Source organism: Neopsephotus bourkii, unplaced genomic scaffold (assembly GCF_033783945.1).
Source record: "Neopsephotus bourkii isolate Nb327-2 ecotype Australia unplaced genomic scaffold, CSIRO-AGI_Nbou_v1 NB_1436, whole genome shotgun sequence".
Classification (NCBI taxonomy): domain Eukaryota; kingdom Metazoa; phylum Chordata; class Aves; order Psittaciformes; family Psittacidae; genus Neopsephotus; species Neopsephotus bourkii.
The window spans coordinates 578,543-595,692 of record NW_026901913.1 but is presented as its reverse complement, the minus strand read 5'-3'; the positions used below and the strand labels follow the sequence as shown (position 1 = coordinate 595,692).

Sequence of the window (17,150 nt, the reverse complement as noted above, 5' to 3'; positions counted from 1 at the left end):
AGGACCTTCTGAGCATGTGCAAGCACCGAGGTCATTCAGTAAAGACAGAGAGGAAGAGTATCAGCGACCACCAGAGACACCCCCCCCCCCCCAGCATAAAGTGCGTGTGTAATTAGAATGTTAATTAGTTCCTGAAAACACTGTAAATATACGAGTATGCAAAATACATAGCTGCTGCTGGCAAGTATCAGGTGTGCTCACCTCTGCAGAACAATTTGTGTGTGACCAGCACTACAATGAAGAGCGCCGCTTTCTGAACTCCAAATTGAGTCTTGAAGAGTGCTCTGACTGGCTTTTACGGGACCCTCTGCCCTGTTTCCCACAGATCCAGGGAGTCTCTGGGACCTTCATGCCAGGACGGGGGGAGTTTCCCTGAAAGGAACCACAGCTCCCTGGACCGACTCGGGACCTCAGTAAGACTCTTGATTTTATTTCTTTTAAAAGGCATTCTTTTTGGTCCCTTACCAGAAAGAGACCTGCACGGTGGGTAAAGGTAGTCTATTTCTGGTTCTGGTTGTCCAGACTCCGGTATCTGGGCGGAGGTCAGGATCAAGGGTACCACTGCCTCCAAAGTGGGGGTCCTGAAAAGGTCCCTGCTGGGTTGCATGTTGCCCCTACTCTAGAAACAAACTGGTGAACGCCTGGGAGCCTTGGTTCCTCGGGAGACTCTAGAACAAAGCGGTGGATCCCTGGGTGGTTCGGTTACTCGGGAGACTTTGGTAAAATACTGTTATCAGTGGTGGCCGTTTTACAAACTGGATTTAGAGAAAAAGTGGCCTGTGAACAGCATAATTAATTATAATACTTTGTTACAAGTGATGTTATTCTTGAGATGAGAAGGAAAGTGGGATGAAGTAGCTTATGTGGAAATGTTTTTCATGTTGAGAAACCCCCTGTAATGGTAAAAGGACTGTAGTTTTAATTTTGCCCTCCAGGACCTGTTAGTATTGCCTTTGGAGAAAGACAGCAAAATTTGCTTAAATGATGCTGCTCTCTGTGCAGCAGTTATACACTAAACATTTGAGGAATGCAGAGGAGGATTTGGATTTGATGGCAGCCCTCCCTGAAGCTGCTGACAATGAAAATCAAGCACAAGAACAGGCAGAGGCACTGGAAAGTGAGATGTCAGAGGGGGGCTGAAGGATTTTGCCCTACAGCAGGGCAAACTAGTGGAAAACAAGGGGAAACTCCGATTGTGCCTTTAAGAGAAGCCGTGGGCAATGATGGTCCAATCATGATAATGATTCCTTTACCATTATAGACTAGAATATTTGGAAACAAGTAGCTGGTAATTATGTATCATGCTTTTGAGGGTGTTGGCGGGAATATGATTATTTGTACCACTTGGATCGCAGTAGAGCAACAAATAACGGCAGGCACATTGGCAGGTACAGTGAATCTTCATGTACCTACCACTGATCCTAACTAAGGCCCTAATCGGGACTAGGACAGGCAAGCTTTGAAACAATATCAGAGGTGGATTTTATTTGGTACTAAGAATGCCGTCCCCAAGGCAGCTGAACTTGTCTAAGCTATATGAAATAAGGCAAGATATAAATTAATTGCCTTCTGGATTTGTGGAAAGATTAAAAGAGGTGATGCATAAATACACTAATAGTGATCATGAATCGGTGGAAGGAAGGAAAGGACCCACATAATTTAGCAAAAGTAATGAATGTGGCCTGAGAGACCTATAGCAATTGGACTACCACTGCCCTGGTGCAAGTTCCCTGAAATAGTTCAAATGGTGGTGAGAAGGGGTTTGAGTCCCTGATAATTAATATAATACAATAGTGTGTACTGGGGGTTATAGTGTGTCAGATTTCAACTACAAATTGGTTATTATATATGTGGGGGGCATAAGATAAGCTCCTGAGTAAAACTGGAATGCTTAGGGTTAAAAAAAAAAAAAAGGAGAATTGTTGGCTCCAGCTACCACACAAGAAACCAGGAAAGGGGAAGTGGCCCGGGAGGAGAGGAAAGAACGATTACATGAAAGGTTTGTGAACAGACTCCACGGGTTGCACTGGAAGAGCAAATTCTGTCAGAATAAAAATAAACACTGGATATTTAATGGAATGTCAGGACAGGCAGAGAAAATTATTACCTTAGATGAGGGCTGAGGAAAACCGGGGGAAGATTCAAAACCCTCCCCAGCAGAACTCCTGGTTACAGTTAGATTGGAGAATGATAAAATTTCTTGTAGAAACAGAAGCTACTTATTCTGTTATAAATACTTGTAAAGGGCAATTAAGCAAACAAACCACTTCAGTCACTGTGCCACAGGATGGACAGGAACCTGGCCTTTCTTCCAACCTCTAAACTTTAAAATTGGCAAACAGATGTTGACCCATCAATTTCTTTACATGCCTGCGTTCCCTGTGCTGTTATTGGATAGAGATATACTGATGAAATTACACGCATAAATTAGGTTTAAAGAAAGAAAATTCAGATATATGTTCCTGATGGAAAGGCTGTGGAGGCCCATGTTCTTGTGTTACAGAAACCAGCCACTGAGCCGGATATACCAGAGGAAGTGGAGAATACCCCCCACTAGCATTGGCTGCTCTGCTGGAGCATTGGGATGATCACAAAATGCAGATCTGGTAACTATTCATCTGAAACCAAATATGAGACCACTTAAGACAGAAACAATATCCTATAAAACTGGAAGCAAGAAAAGGACTAGAGCCTGTAATACGAAATTTTATCGAATACTTTGGGACAAAACCAGACTGTATTTGTACTTGACATGCTAACAAACATTCCAGAACAGAAAAACAGTCAATTGGCTTTACCCAAGCAGGCTGTTAAAATACCAGACTGCTTTCAGAACAAGAGGACACTGAACTGAAATTAACTAATCTTTTGAACCCAGCAGTGGTTTTGACAACCAATGTAGAAGCAGAAATGCTGACTCAACTGTTTACAGACTACTGAGCAGGTGTATTCCAGTCATACTGACCTGCAAGATACACCCCTGAAGGATGTAGACTACAAACCACGGATGGTACCAGCTCTATGAAAATGGAGACTGGAAACTAGGATACATTGTGGTAATCAAACATAAGATAATAGAGGCTGAAGCCCTGCATCCTCTCCCAACACATCAGTACAGGAATCCAAGCTAGATGATCGAGCTACTGAGAGTTCTGGAATTGTCAGAAAGGCAAAATTTGCTTTAGGGCATATCAATTTGGTAACACTCCAGCGAATAATGGCAATCATGTTGCTAACAAAGCAGTCAAAGAAACTGTGGGTGGGGACCTTTTAGTAATATTGTCTCATAAGTATCAGTGCTTGGATAATGAAATTCCAAGTTATCAAAGAAAGAATGAGAAATTAGCCAAGAAGAATGATGAAGGATGGTGGGTTACACCAAACAAGTAATAATTGCCCAGCCTCTTATGAGAGGAAAACCACCAGGCAACACATGGGGGAACAGAATCAACGACTGAAATTTTAAAGCTTCAAGTTCTGAGTATGCAAATGGCTGGTATTATAAAAGTGTTATAAAGAGTGTGAAGTTTTTTAACACGCTAAGAGACACTCCACCCACTTGGAACAACAAAGGCAGTTGTCCAGGAGACTATTGGCAAGTGGATTTAACAGAACTGCCACAGCATAATGAGCTCAGGTATGTGTATATATATATATATATATATATATATATATATATGTATGTACTAATAGATACCTTTTCTGGTTGGCTGGAGGCTTTCCCTTGTTGCAAAAATATGGCTTATGAAGTAGTAAATTGAAATCAAATAATACCCTGGTATGGTGTACCAGCAGGCTTGTCCTCTGCTAGAGGTCTGCACTTTGTTGCATAAGTAGTTAGAAAGGTGGGAGAGCGTCTGGGAATCAAGTGGGAACTGCATACCCTATACAGACCTCAGGCTAGTGGGGAAGTGGAATGTATGAATCAGACACTCAAGTTACAATTAAAATACATCAAGAAACTTCTTTAACTTGGTTACAAGTCCTACCAATTGCTTTGTCAAAGAAACAAATACAGCCTGGAAGGAATCATGTGGGTACATATGAACTGTCTTTTCCTCCTGGTGGTATGTCTTTGCAGGGGAAACAGGATTTTAGATAATACCTACTGGCACTGGGTAAAACTTAGCTCTGGTAATATCTTAGTAGGACATTACCTAAACTAGATGGACAACGTAACTCCAGATTAAGGGACCCTGGAATGGCTACTGGAATGCTCCAGAAGGGAAAGGGTGGTATTGATTGTGTAATAATACTGCTAGAAAGGACCTTTCCCCAGGGTGGACTGGAACATGTCTCCTGGGTGTTGTACTCCCGGATGCTATACAAGCATTACCAATTGAGGTATCCAGCCTATCCCAGGTAACATTGCAGAACATACAGCTCCTGGCACATACATAGACGAGAGTGGCAGAATACACACAGATCTAGTAGAAATCTGGAAGCAAAGATCTTACATCAGGCTGTTAGATATGATACTAACCAGGGATTTGAAGAATTATGGCATGGACTCAATTCTTGGCTACCAAATTGGATATTGTTAAACTTGTTTATGATCATTATAGTAATAATTTGTGTCTGCATCCCTTCATGTATCATGACTCAATTTTGTAGTTGCTTGTGACAGCGGTGTGTTAGAATCAAATATGGGTAAAGAGTATAGAATGAGACTTACATGATATATGTACATCCTGGAAGTCTCAAAGGGGGGAAATATAGGCTTAAATGTTAAATTAACAACAGTGTATGTTTAACAAAACAGTGCCTTTAGCAGAACAGAACAGACCTAACTTTTCTAACTTACTAACATGTAGAGAGAAAGGAATGTTTGGCTAACAGGGAAAGGAACATCACAGGACTGACAACAACTAAGGAGACAGTAAATAAGGCCAAGGATGCCAGCCTTCAAGGTAGCAGAGTGGCACCCAGTGTGGAATGAAACCAGAACAGAACAGAAGCAAGGACACACCAGCTGCTAACTCAGCACCAGGACCTTCTGAGCATGTGCAAGCACCGAGGTCATTCAGTAAAGACGGAGAGGAAGAATATCAGCGACCACCGGAGACCCCCCTCAGCATAAAGCGCATGTGTAATTAGAATGCAAGCATTATAGATTAGTCCATGGAAACATGGTAAATATGCATGAGTATGCAAAATATGTAGCTGCTGCTGGCAAGTATCAGGTGTGCTCACCTCTGCAAACGATTTGTGTGTGTGCCCTGCGCTGCAATGAGAAGTGCTGCTTTCTAGAACTCCAAATTGAGTCATAGTCTCTCTGACCAATTTTTACGGTAACACATTGCTTAGGTTCTACCATCTCTCTGCAGGTGATTAAAAAAACCACAAGTATCACACAGTATCACAGTATCACAGTATCACAGTAGGTTAGAGATTGGAAGGGACCTCAAAAGATCATCTAGTCCAATCCCCCTGCCGGAGCAGGAACACCTAGATAAGGTTACACAGGAACGTGTCCAGGCGGGTTTTGAATGTCTCCAAAGAAGGAGATTCCACAACCTCCCTGGGCAGCCTGTTCCAGTGTTCCGTCACCCTCACTGAGAAGAAGTTTCTTCTCAGGTTTAAGTGGAACCTCTTGTGCTCCAATTTGTACCCATTACCCCTTGTCCTTTCATTGTTTGCCACTGAGAAGAGCCTGGCTCCATCCTCGTGACACTCCCCCTTTATATATTTATATACACTAATAAGGTCACCCCTCAATCTCCTCTTCTCCAAACTATAGAGACCCAGCTCCCTCAGTCTTTCCTCATAAGGGAGATGCTCCACTCCCTTAATCATCTTAGTTGCCCTGCGCTGGACTCTCTCCAGCAGGTCCCTGTCCTTCTTAAACTGAGGGGCCCAGAACTGGACACAATATTCCAGATGAGGTCTCACCAGGGCAGAGTAGAGGGGAAGGAGGACCTCTCTCGACCTACTAACCACCCCCCTTCTAATACACCCCAGGATGCCATTGGCCTTCTTGGCCACAAGGGCACAGTGTCGGCTCATGGTCACCCTGTCGTCCACCAGGACCCCCAGGTCCCTCTCCCCTACACTGCTCTCTAACAGGTCGTTCCCCAGCCTATACTGGAACCTGGGGTTGTTCCTGCCCAGATGCAGGACTCTACACTTTCCCTTGTTATATTTCATCAAGTTATTCCCCGCCCAGCTCTCCAGCCTGTCCAGGTCCCTCTGGATGGCAGCACAGCCTTCTGGCGTGTCGGCCACCCCTCCCAGCTTAGTGTCATCAGCAAACTTGCTGATAGTACACTCAATTCCCTCATCTAAATCGTTGATGAATATATTAAATAATACTGGTCCCAGTACCGACCCTTGAGGCACTCCAGTAGATACAGGCCTCCAACTAGACTCCGCCCCATAGACTACAACTCTCTGGCTTCTCTCCTTCAGCCAGTTCACAGTCCACCTCACTACCCGATCATCCAGACCACACTTCCTCAATTTAGCCGCAAGGATGCTGTGGGAGACCGTGTCAAACGCTTTGCTGAACTCAAGGTAGGCCACATCCACCGCGCTGCCATCATCCATCCACCGTGTTATTTCCTCATAAAAGGCTACAAGATTGGTCAAGCACGACTTCCCCTTGGTGAAGCCATGTTGACTGCCCCTCATAACCCTCTTATCCTTGATATGCCTTAAGATGGCACCAAGGATAAGGTGTTCCATCACTTTCCCAGGAACGGAGGTGAGGCTAACCGGTCTATAGTTACCCGGGTCCTCCTTCTTGCCCTTTTTGAAGACAGGAGTAACATTTGCTTTCCTCCAGTCCTCAGGCACCTCTCCCGTTTCCCAAGACTTGGTAAAGATGATGGAGAGCGGTCTAGCAATGACCTCAGCCAGGTCCCTCAGCACCCGCGGGTGCATCCCATCTGGACCCATGGATTTATGGATATCCAGATTGCTCAACTGGTCTTTAACCGATTCCTCATCAACTAAGGCAGACCGCTCCGTTGACCTATCTTCATCCGGGGTCTCAGCGGTACAGGGCTCTTCAGGACTGCCTCCAGCAGAGTAGACAGAGACAAAGAAGGCATTCAGTAACTCTGCCATCTCTGTATCTTCTGTCACCAGGGCACCCGTCCCGTTCATCAGCGGGCCTACATTGCCTCTGGTGTTAGTTTTACCTGCCATGTATTTGAAAAAGCTCTTTCTGCTGTCCTTGACCCCTCTCGCCAGCTTTAATTCCAAGGAGGCCTTAGCCATCCTAGCAGCTTTCCTACATCCTCTAGCAGCAGCCTTATATTCTTCCCAAGTGGCCAGCCCTTCTTTCCATGACCTGTAAACTCTCCTCTTCCACTTGAGCATACCGAGCAATTCCCTATTTAACCACGCAGGTCTCCTGACCCTCTTCCTCGACTTCCTACGTGTCGGGATGCTCCGATCTTGAGCTCGGAAAAAGCAGTCCTTGAACGTCAACCAACTATCTTGGGCCCCTTTACCTTCAAGCAGCCTAGCCCACTGGATTTCCCCTAGCAATTGCTTGAAGAGGCCAAAGTTTGCCCTGCTAAAGTCCAGGGTTGCGATTCTACTTGCTATTCTACTGACCCTACCACACAAGATCCTGAATTCTACCATCTCGTGGTCGCTGCAACCAAGGCAGCCCTCAACCTTCACTCCTTCAACCAGACCCTCCTTGTTAGTGAGGATGAGATCCAGCAGCACACCTCTCCTGGTTGGCTCATCCACCATTTGCATGAGGAAGTTATCATCCATACACTGGAGGAACCTCCTGGCCTGCGGCTGGGTTGCCGAGTAGTCCTTCCAGCAAACATCAGGGAAGTTAAAATCCCCCACTATGACCACAGCCTGTGACTGTGAGGCCGCTCTCAGCTGTCTATAGAAGGCCTTGTCAACTTCCTCACCCTGATCCGGTGGCCTGTAACAGACCCCCACAGCAGTATCACCCCTGCCAGCCTGCCCCTTAATTCTCACCCACAGACTCTCGACTCGCTCATCATCTGTCCCCGGACAGAACTCAGTGCATTGTAGCTGCTCTCGCACATAAAGAGCAACCCCACCACCCCGCCTGGCTGGCCTGTCTTTCCTGAAAAGGACATAGCCCTCCATGACTATATTCCAGTCATGTGAGCTGTCCCACCACGTCTCTGTAATTGCCACCAGATCATAATCTCCTGACTTAACACAGGTTTCTAGCTCCTCCTGCTTATTTCCCATGCTGCGCGCATTGGCGTACAGACATTTCAGGGAGCGAGCCGAGCACACCGATTTCACCCTAGGATTACAGGAGGCCTCCCAGTCTTCATCAATTCCGGAGCGCTGTCCCACTGAGGCAAGCCGAGCTACAACCCCATCCCCCTTCAAATCTAGTTTAAAGCTCTCCAAATGAGCCCTGCTAATTCGCTCCAAGATGTGCTATTCTCAGTACCAAGTTCTCTGTGCTCCAAGATGTGCTATTCTCAGTACCCTGCTCTGGTTCACAGTTTTTACATTCTTTACCCCTTCACTTCTCAGTCTTTCTTTTTTTTCCCCACCATGATCTGTTCCCTCAAGTAATTTTTTTGCCCCATGTTCCTCAGGCTTTCTTTTGCGCAGCTGTTTGGGCTTTCCCCTTGTAACAAGATGGAGTGGAAAAGAGGCTGTGAGAATAACATCTTTCATAATACCACTCGAAGTTTGTGTGGGAATTTATTTTTTTTTAGCACTCTGAAAAACTTATCAGCTCTATTTAAGCAGCTGTTGCCACTACAATAGCAACTTACACCAAAAGCAAAGACTGAACAAAATGTCACAGTACAAATACATGTAGTCTACGCAAAAGAATGTGACAGAGAGCACACATATCCAACATTCAGTACAGACTGGAAAAGCTTGGCTCTAGACCTATAAGGTTCTAGTGGTCAAAACAGAAATGCAAGAAAAAAAAAAAAGAATCTTTATTATTAGGTGCTTATTTAATCATAAAATCACCTAAACAGTTTTTAGTAACACATAAAGTCACAGAATGGTTTGGGTTGGAAGAAACCTCAAAGGTCATATAGTTTCAACTCCCCTAGATCCAGTTGCTCAAAGTCTCACCCAGCCTGGCCTTGGACACTGCCAGGGATGGGGCAGCCACAACTTCCCTGGGCAATCAGTTCCAGCACCTCACCACCCTCATTGTGAAGAATTTCTTCCTAATGTCCAGTCTAAGTCTACTCTCTTTCAACCTGAAGCTATTCCCCTTGTCCTATCCCTACACTCCCTCATGAAGAGTCCCTCTCCAGATTTCCTGTAGGCTGCCTTTAGGTACAAAAGGCTGCTATAAGGAGACCCCAGAGCCTTCTCTTCTCCAGGCTGAACAAGTCCAGCTCTCTCAGCCTATCTTCATTGCAGAGGTGATCCTGATCCAGTCTTCTGGGCATCTTAGCGGCTTCCTCTGAACTGGCTCAAGCAGGTCCACATCCCTCCTGTGCTAGGGGCCCCAGAGCTGAATGCAGTACTGCAGGTGGGGTCTCACGAGAGTGGACTAGAGCAGGAGAATCACCAGACTTATTATATATCTTGCCAGTTTTTCAGATGTGCAGTTACAAAAATTGAACTGCATTATTGTTTTTTCTTATTGGTATTGAACACTGATAAGGAAAACTAATGGTAAAAAAAATAGCAGATATAATACTATTATTGTTTGTATTAGCAAAGGGATCAATACTGGTTGATGGGGTACAGACAAAACTCAGATTTGGATGGCTAGATACAGCAATTAGATAATTACATTTGTACATTTTTATTAGGAACACTGAAAATGAACCTGGATTATTAACACATAAGTATGACTTTGACTTTAGGGTTGAATAATTTCTTAACGTTATGGTTTTGTCCTAATAATTAATTATTTTCTGAATTTTGAACCAATATCAAAACTGAATTTGGATAACCCTTGAAACTCATTAATCAGATTGATTTTGCCCTTTTACTTTGTAATTAGAGGTGTATTTGTGCTATACTGTGGTACTCTTCTCCACTCTGAAATTCAATTACAAACAGACAATTTTGGTTAGCTTTCTACAACTTTGATGAGCCCACTGATAGCCACAGATTAAATTAAGTTACTTTGACCCAAACACAATTCTTATTTTGCACCTCAATGCTTTCAAGACTTTCTGTAAACACCATTATCTTCACAATGCAGTGATCAGTCATCTGGCTATTTAAGTGTGCTGCTGTCAGGCTGTAGAACAAGCTAATTTCATAAAGATCTAAGCCCTCACTAACCACCTTTCCCTAGTAATCTAGAAAATAATCAAGTGGGAACGACATCAGAGACTCTTAGTCTAAAATCATCTACACAAAGAGGACTCAAACTACCTTAGAACTCTTTACTTAAAGCCAACACAGGAATCACAAGTAATGAAAGCACTGCAGAGGAACAGTATGTTAGATAATTATCTTTTAGAGTGCTCCATTCAAGGTTATGCTAACCTTCTCTTGGGTAAAGTAACATTCTTAAAAAAATATGTGTGTATAAGCACTCTATATACACATGCACACACTTTAAATATGTAGTTCAAAACACCACTGATTCTAAGTGTCAGTGTGGGCTAAATGAACTGTTTCCTTCCACATGTTCTGCATTCACTGTACTTGAAAATATTACTCTAACTTAAAAAAACAAACAAAAAAACAGTAAGCAAAATTAACAGAGCTGAGTATCTGGCATTATTTTTAACTATACCTTCAAAACTTGAACTTGACCTTCAGTAGTTATGTCCTTCAAAAGGCTACAGAATGACTGGCATAAGACTGAAGCATACATCTGAAATTAAATGAAAAAGAAGGTATTATGCAAACATGTTTTATATCTACATATATATATATAAATTTTCAAAACTCAACAGATCAGAGACTACATATATCCAAAGACACAGCTTTTCTTCAAAGATCATATTTACTAAAATGCTCTTCTTTCCTGTACTAATTAAAATAATCTTATTGGTTTTCAACATTGCAAGGTTCTCTAAAATCAATCTCAATGAAATTTCTAATGAAGGAGTGCAAACAAGGCATGATGTCTCTAGTTCTGTTCCTGATAGAATTCATGCTGATCATTTCAATTTGACAGGAATAACTACTACTGCTCCACATAGGACCTTTTTGGGTACCAAAGTACTAAATCAATTGGCAAAACATTAATTCAAAATAATAATATTTCTCAAATTGATTTGAGTGTCCACCATGTACCATAAAAATCTAACATTAGAACAATACACTTGTATACACGTAAGAGTATCAATGTTTGTGTGCATGAGGTTTTCCAACATGGGAGAAAAACCAGTTTGCCAGTACAGAACTAAGATGATAATACCCATAATAGCATCTTAGTTCTATACTGGCACATATAAGGGTAACATACCTGTAAAAATTCTGATGATGATAAGAAAATATACGCATTGATGATCTTAAAGCAATTTTTGAGGTTTTCTGAACTCAGCTCTGGAAAAAAAGAAATCACAATTCAGAAGCTCATCACCACACTGAAGTACAACTAAAACAATTCACTTCTTGAAGTCTTTGTCCTCACACAGCTTTTAAGTGCCAGATGCCTACAAACAGAAAAAAGTTATCTTTGATTCAGTACTATTCAGGTTCAGTCTCCCTGCTAGCCACAATAACAAAAGAGGGATGGTAACAGCTCTCATGTTCTCAGATGGAAGTACAAGAAATCCTATGATCAATGCTATAAAAAAAAGAAAAATATTTTGGATATGACAGTGGGCTAAGAGGATATTAAAGACAGAACAAATGAAACACACACTAAAGAGAGCTGCAATTACTGATAAATGATCTCTCTCATGTTTGAATCAGTAAATACTGAGTAGAAAGAGTGAAATAAAGATTGCAGTTCTGCTCTTCTGACCCAGGTGGCATATCAAACAGCACTGAGCTTTTGGACAAACACGCTGAACTTTAGGCCATACCTTGAGTATTTCAGTAAGGAAAGCATAACCATTTAAGAGACAGGAGATGGTGTACAACAGCAGTTCAAATAGAAAAAAAAGACATATCCTCAGGCAGTACCTGTAAGACTGTTAAAAAAAAAAAATCACCCAGAACATCTGTAAACACAATTCACAGCTAAGGTTTCACAACTCACACAACAGGTCTCAAAATTTTCGCAGGATGGTTGATACTAGTGCAGAAAGCCAACAGCCCTTATTGATGAGAACAAGAGAAGACCAAAAAAAACTTCAAAAGGGCTTCCTAAATTTTCTTTAAGCCAGTTTGGGAGACAGACTATTCTTAGCAAGGTGAGTGGACTTCTCCCCCATCTTTTATCAATATTCTAGTAAAATCACCATGGAGAGCTAAGAGGAAACTACTTTTATGTAAGTTTGAAATAAAATTCCTTACCAGATTAAACTAACACCAGCAGCTGGCTAAGAACTGGTATATCATCCATAGCTTACATGAACACAGTCTGTATGGAACTTTGGCTTACACCTAGTGACACTTACATAGAAAAACTTCTATGCAAAGTATCACATGACAGAAACTATTGCTTGAAAACACTGTAATGTTTCCTATTACAATATCTGAAAAGTTCTGGGAAGTTTTAGCAGTTTCTCTTCTTTCCCTTCCCATTAGAAAGAAAACTAATACTCCTGCTACTCAACATGGGCACTGGACAGCTTTGAAAGCACTGAGTACTTTCGTATCTCAGTGCTTGGAGAGAACATGCCTTCTCATCATGTATTTTGAATATTTACGGATCTTGACTCCAAAAGAGATTATTTTTCACCTACCCATCCAATATCCTCATCAAAAAAATCCAATACTTCTCTAAATTAGCTTTAGTAGCATATTACTTGTATTATACATTTCTTGAAATTACTGCATTCTCCCTAGAGGTATCCGGCTTTGTTTGGTTTGAAGTTTCAGACACTGATGTAGTAGACAGATTGTAAAGACATGGTCACATAAACAAAGTGCTTTCCATTCTGTGATTCTGTAATAACCACTACAAAGGTTAAAGTGTGAGTAGCAAAACTGCAAGAAGTTATTTCAAGCCAGAAGAAGAAAACAGGTGAGATAAGTATAGAACTGTACTACTTGCTCTAGCAGCACCATACAACAAATTTGATTTTTCAGAACAAGGAACATTCTCTTGATTTTTTTTTTTTCAAAGGAAAGCATCACTCTTCTGCAAGGTTCATTCATAAAACAAGGAAACTGTCACAAGTGTAGAGCAGTCCTGAATATCTCCACCTTTTGTTACAAGAGTATGCCAAGGTTTTTTATTCATAGTCATCCCTACCCAGGAAAGCATCGCATGAAGACTAGGAGGACTGGGTGGGGAGAAAATAGCAGTAGGAAATGTAAACAAGTCACAAATACAGAGTAATTCTGAATTTAACTCAAGCAGATCAGCAGTGTGACAGATCTATGAAAATCACAACCATTCCAATGGTGCAAGCTTCCTGTAGGAGATACTATCTACTACTAACACAGAACAAAAAGGAAGAAGGCTATGCGTGTAGATATCAATGAAGACAAATAGTATTTGGCAGCTACAGTACCTACCTCTTGAATTTAATAATAAAACCAGTACAGAACACTACTTTCTAGAGTAGTTTTGTCATTAGAAATCTAGTATACACACAGAAATAACAGAAGGCATCATCTTGGTGCATCTACCCACCGTGATGTAACTTTCTATTGACCTATAGAGTATTAAGTACTGAAAACAATAATTAATTAAAAAGCCAACTTCTAACATTTTATGAACACATTCCTTTAAAAAATGAATCAATTTGCTATATTAGGTTCACAACCTACAAAAGTACAGCTGAAGATTTAATTAAACAAAACCATGTCAAGATAAGAAAATTAAACTATAAAATTTTTATGCTCCCTTTAATTGCAAAACAAAAGCATCCCAAATATCAATATTTCCTAAGCACCAAGTCCTAATTCTCATTAATAAGTTTCTATATTGTCAACAACTAGGCAAAACTAGCGCTTTTAATTTTAGTGCTGCTTGACAAATACACTTACAGACATATTTAGGTAATTATTAACTGAATAATGGAAAAAGCTAATACAGGAAGTTTTGCTCTGGTTGTAGCAGAACAGGCAAGTATTCCACATAATCAATATCCATAAGTCAGCAAATGTGGTGTTAAATTTCAGGGACTTTAAGAAAAAAAAAAATTGACAAAAAGCCACCTCTGAAATTATAAACTAAGTTTTTCTTATCTTTTTGGTATAAAGCAGCTTCAATTCATTAAAAAAATATCTAGGCTAAATAGATAATAAATACTAAAGATGGTGTGAAAGTCAAACAATAAAAAGCTGTAATAGTTACATTTTTGCAAGTTCCCTTAGTTCTTATACCCACGGCAGCAATACTTAACATGAACAACATAAAGCAGCATGAACAATAGGACAAGCAGTAGAAAAAACACACAGAAATTTTATTTGTAATAGACATACCAAGAAGGGGAGACATGTTCTGAAATATTCTCAGGAGCTCAGGTGTAAGACATGGGCTATTCTCCAATGTCACTAACCTAAGAAGAGATTAAACAAAACATTTAAATCACCTATCAATAACATTGAGCTACCATTTTGACAGAATTAAAACACTAACTCTTAGTAATCACCTATATGATCCTTAAATAATGTGTAATAATTACTCCAAACATATTTCAAATTAGCACTTGTGTTCAGTCATCAAATATCTTCCACATTCTATTCTTGTAAATTCACCATCTCCTCCAGCAACCAGCTCTGAGAATCATTGGGCCATTGTGCTCTCAAAATGAAGCACATCAAACTTAGTTTAGCATGCACATTTTAGTGAGTCTAGACTTTTTGTCTTGCTGTTCATTATCGCAACAGAACAGTATCTTCACTATCAACTGCCTGAAAATAGGTTAACCTACTCAGTTATTTTTGTTTGTTTTATTAATTTCCTAATCATATCTCTTCTGAGAATAGGTATGATATAGATGATGTCAAGGTAAGTTAACAACAACAAATTCCTAACACAGTCAAAGTTTTTTCTTATTTTTTTATTTTTTTTTTACTTCTAAGTATACAAATATACCTTTCTAAAATAAGAAACTGGTAAGGAACATTCTTACCACAACTCTAAACCATCTTCCAGAAGATAGACATGTGGAGGCTGAGTAACATCAGTACTTAGCTGAATAACTGGAAGTAGAAAAGGATAGAGATTTCTGCTGTCTGCTCCAAGCCCCTGTGAAGTAAATGAACATAAAATACGTCAAAAACCTCAAATCAAGCATTTTAAAAGTAGCATTGAAAAAGATCTGTGCTGCTGCATACTGTAAACATTCATTCAAGGAATCAAAGGTTGAACTTCTGTCCATTTCATACAACAGTCTGGTACTCCTGCTCTTACACTAACAATATGTCTTGAGAAAATTGTCATTTTTTTGAAAACAAACAGCTTATCAATGGTGTGGGAAAAAAGAAGTTATGAACAATGCACAGTCATAAAAACATGCCCCAGCCTCTCTCTTTGAGCGAAGTCACAGCTAAAGGAATAGATGCAGAATAAAATATTTTAAAGATCAATAAAAGAATTATTCTTTGGACCTTACAACATAATAAATCTTTTGACATATTCTAAGAACCAGGAGAAGGGTTTGTTTTCATTGCTACTAAACAGTTCATAGACTGATGACAGTGATTTATAGATCCAAGTGCTATACATGAAGATATCTTCCCAAGAATGAAGAGCAAAGAATTCTTTTCAGCAATCATTCAATAAGAAAACCTAATTAAAAAACACCCAAACTTATTATCAAAACTAATTATAAATTAAAAGTAATCCTTATTTTGACTACTTAAAGTGAACTGATGCTGGTTGAATGCTACTTTTTTATGGTTACTATATTTGGAAACTGTTAAGTTGAAAATTATTTGATGTTTTTAAGTTAAGGTTTATTTGAGGAATTATTTATTTAAACAGCCTTGTCTTACAAGAAAAAGAATCTTCCATAATTTGTCTGATCTCTTTGTGTGCAGCTACACTTTGGGACTCCACAGAGGCCAGTAACAAAAGTTCCACATTTTGTTCATTGTGAAAATATATTTTCTCTTTGTTTGAACTCAACTTTCAAAAGAACGCTAATTATTCCTGTATCTGTAATGTCTACTCATTTCCATTCCACATTTTCTCCACCGTTAAACTCTGAAATACTATCCTCTTACTATCTTTAGTCATGTGTTTCACAGAATGGTTTGGGTTGGAAGTGACCTTAAAAATCATCTAGTCCCAACCTCCTTGCCATGAGCAGGAGCACCTTCCACTAGACCACGTTACTCTAAGACACATACAATCTGGCCTTGAACACTGCCAGGAACAGGGCCATCCACAACTTCCCTGTGCAACCTGTGCCAGTACCTCACTATCCTCACAGTGAAGAATTTCTTCCTAATGTCCAATCTAAATCTGCCCTCTTTCAGCTTGAAGGTATTCCTCATCTTCTTGTCACTAGAGGTCCTTGCAAGATGTCCCGCTCCAGATGTTCTGTAAGCCCCCTTTAGGTACTGGAAGGCTGCTATGAGGTCTCCCCAGAGCCTTCTCTTCTCCAGGCTGAACAAGCCCAACTCTATCAGCCTGTCAACATCTACACATCGTTTAAATATATCTAGGGATGGTGACTCAAATGCTTCCCTGTGTAGCTTGTTCCAATGCTTGACAAACATTTTGGTGAAGAAATCTTTCCTAATATCCAATCTAAACCTCCCCTGTTGCAACTCAAAGCAATTTTCTCTCATCCTATCACTTGTTCCCTGGGAGAAGAACCAAGCCTCACCTAACTACAGTCTCCTTTCAGGTAGTTGTAAAGAGCAATAACGTTCCCCCTTAGTATCCTTCTCTCCAGGCTACAGAACCACAGTTCCCTCAGTTATTTCTCACAAGACTTATACTCCAGACCCTTCACCAGCTTTATTGCTCTTCTTTGCACACGCTCCAGCACCTCAATGCTTGCTGAAAACTGAATACAGAATTCAAGGTGCAGCTTCACCAGCACCCAGCACATGGGGATGATCACTTCCTTGGCCTTGCTGGCCACACTATTGCTGATATAGGCCAGGATGCTCTTGGCCTTCTTATCTGGCTGGTTCACAAGCTGGCTCATGTTCAGCTGGCTGTCGAC

General features: G+C 40.8%; 1 protein-coding gene across 1 annotated transcript in view; it reads right to left on the bottom strand.

The window, feature by feature from the left end:
- IPO11 (importin 11) overlaps window positions 1–17,150 on the bottom strand; it is a 95,109-nt gene that overhangs the window by 34,413 nt on the left and 43,546 nt on the right. Inside the window, exons 22-25 of the mRNA XM_061368671.1 lie at window positions 15,102–15,217; window positions 14,449–14,525; window positions 11,369–11,448; window positions 10,691–10,771 (exon numbers count right to left, since the gene is read on the bottom strand). Of these exons, the coding sequence (XP_061224655.1) occupies window positions 10,691–10,771; window positions 11,369–11,448; window positions 14,449–14,525; window positions 15,102–15,217 (354 nt within the window). The remainder of the gene's footprint in view (window positions 1–10,690; window positions 10,772–11,368; window positions 11,449–14,448; window positions 14,526–15,101; window positions 15,218–17,150) is intronic.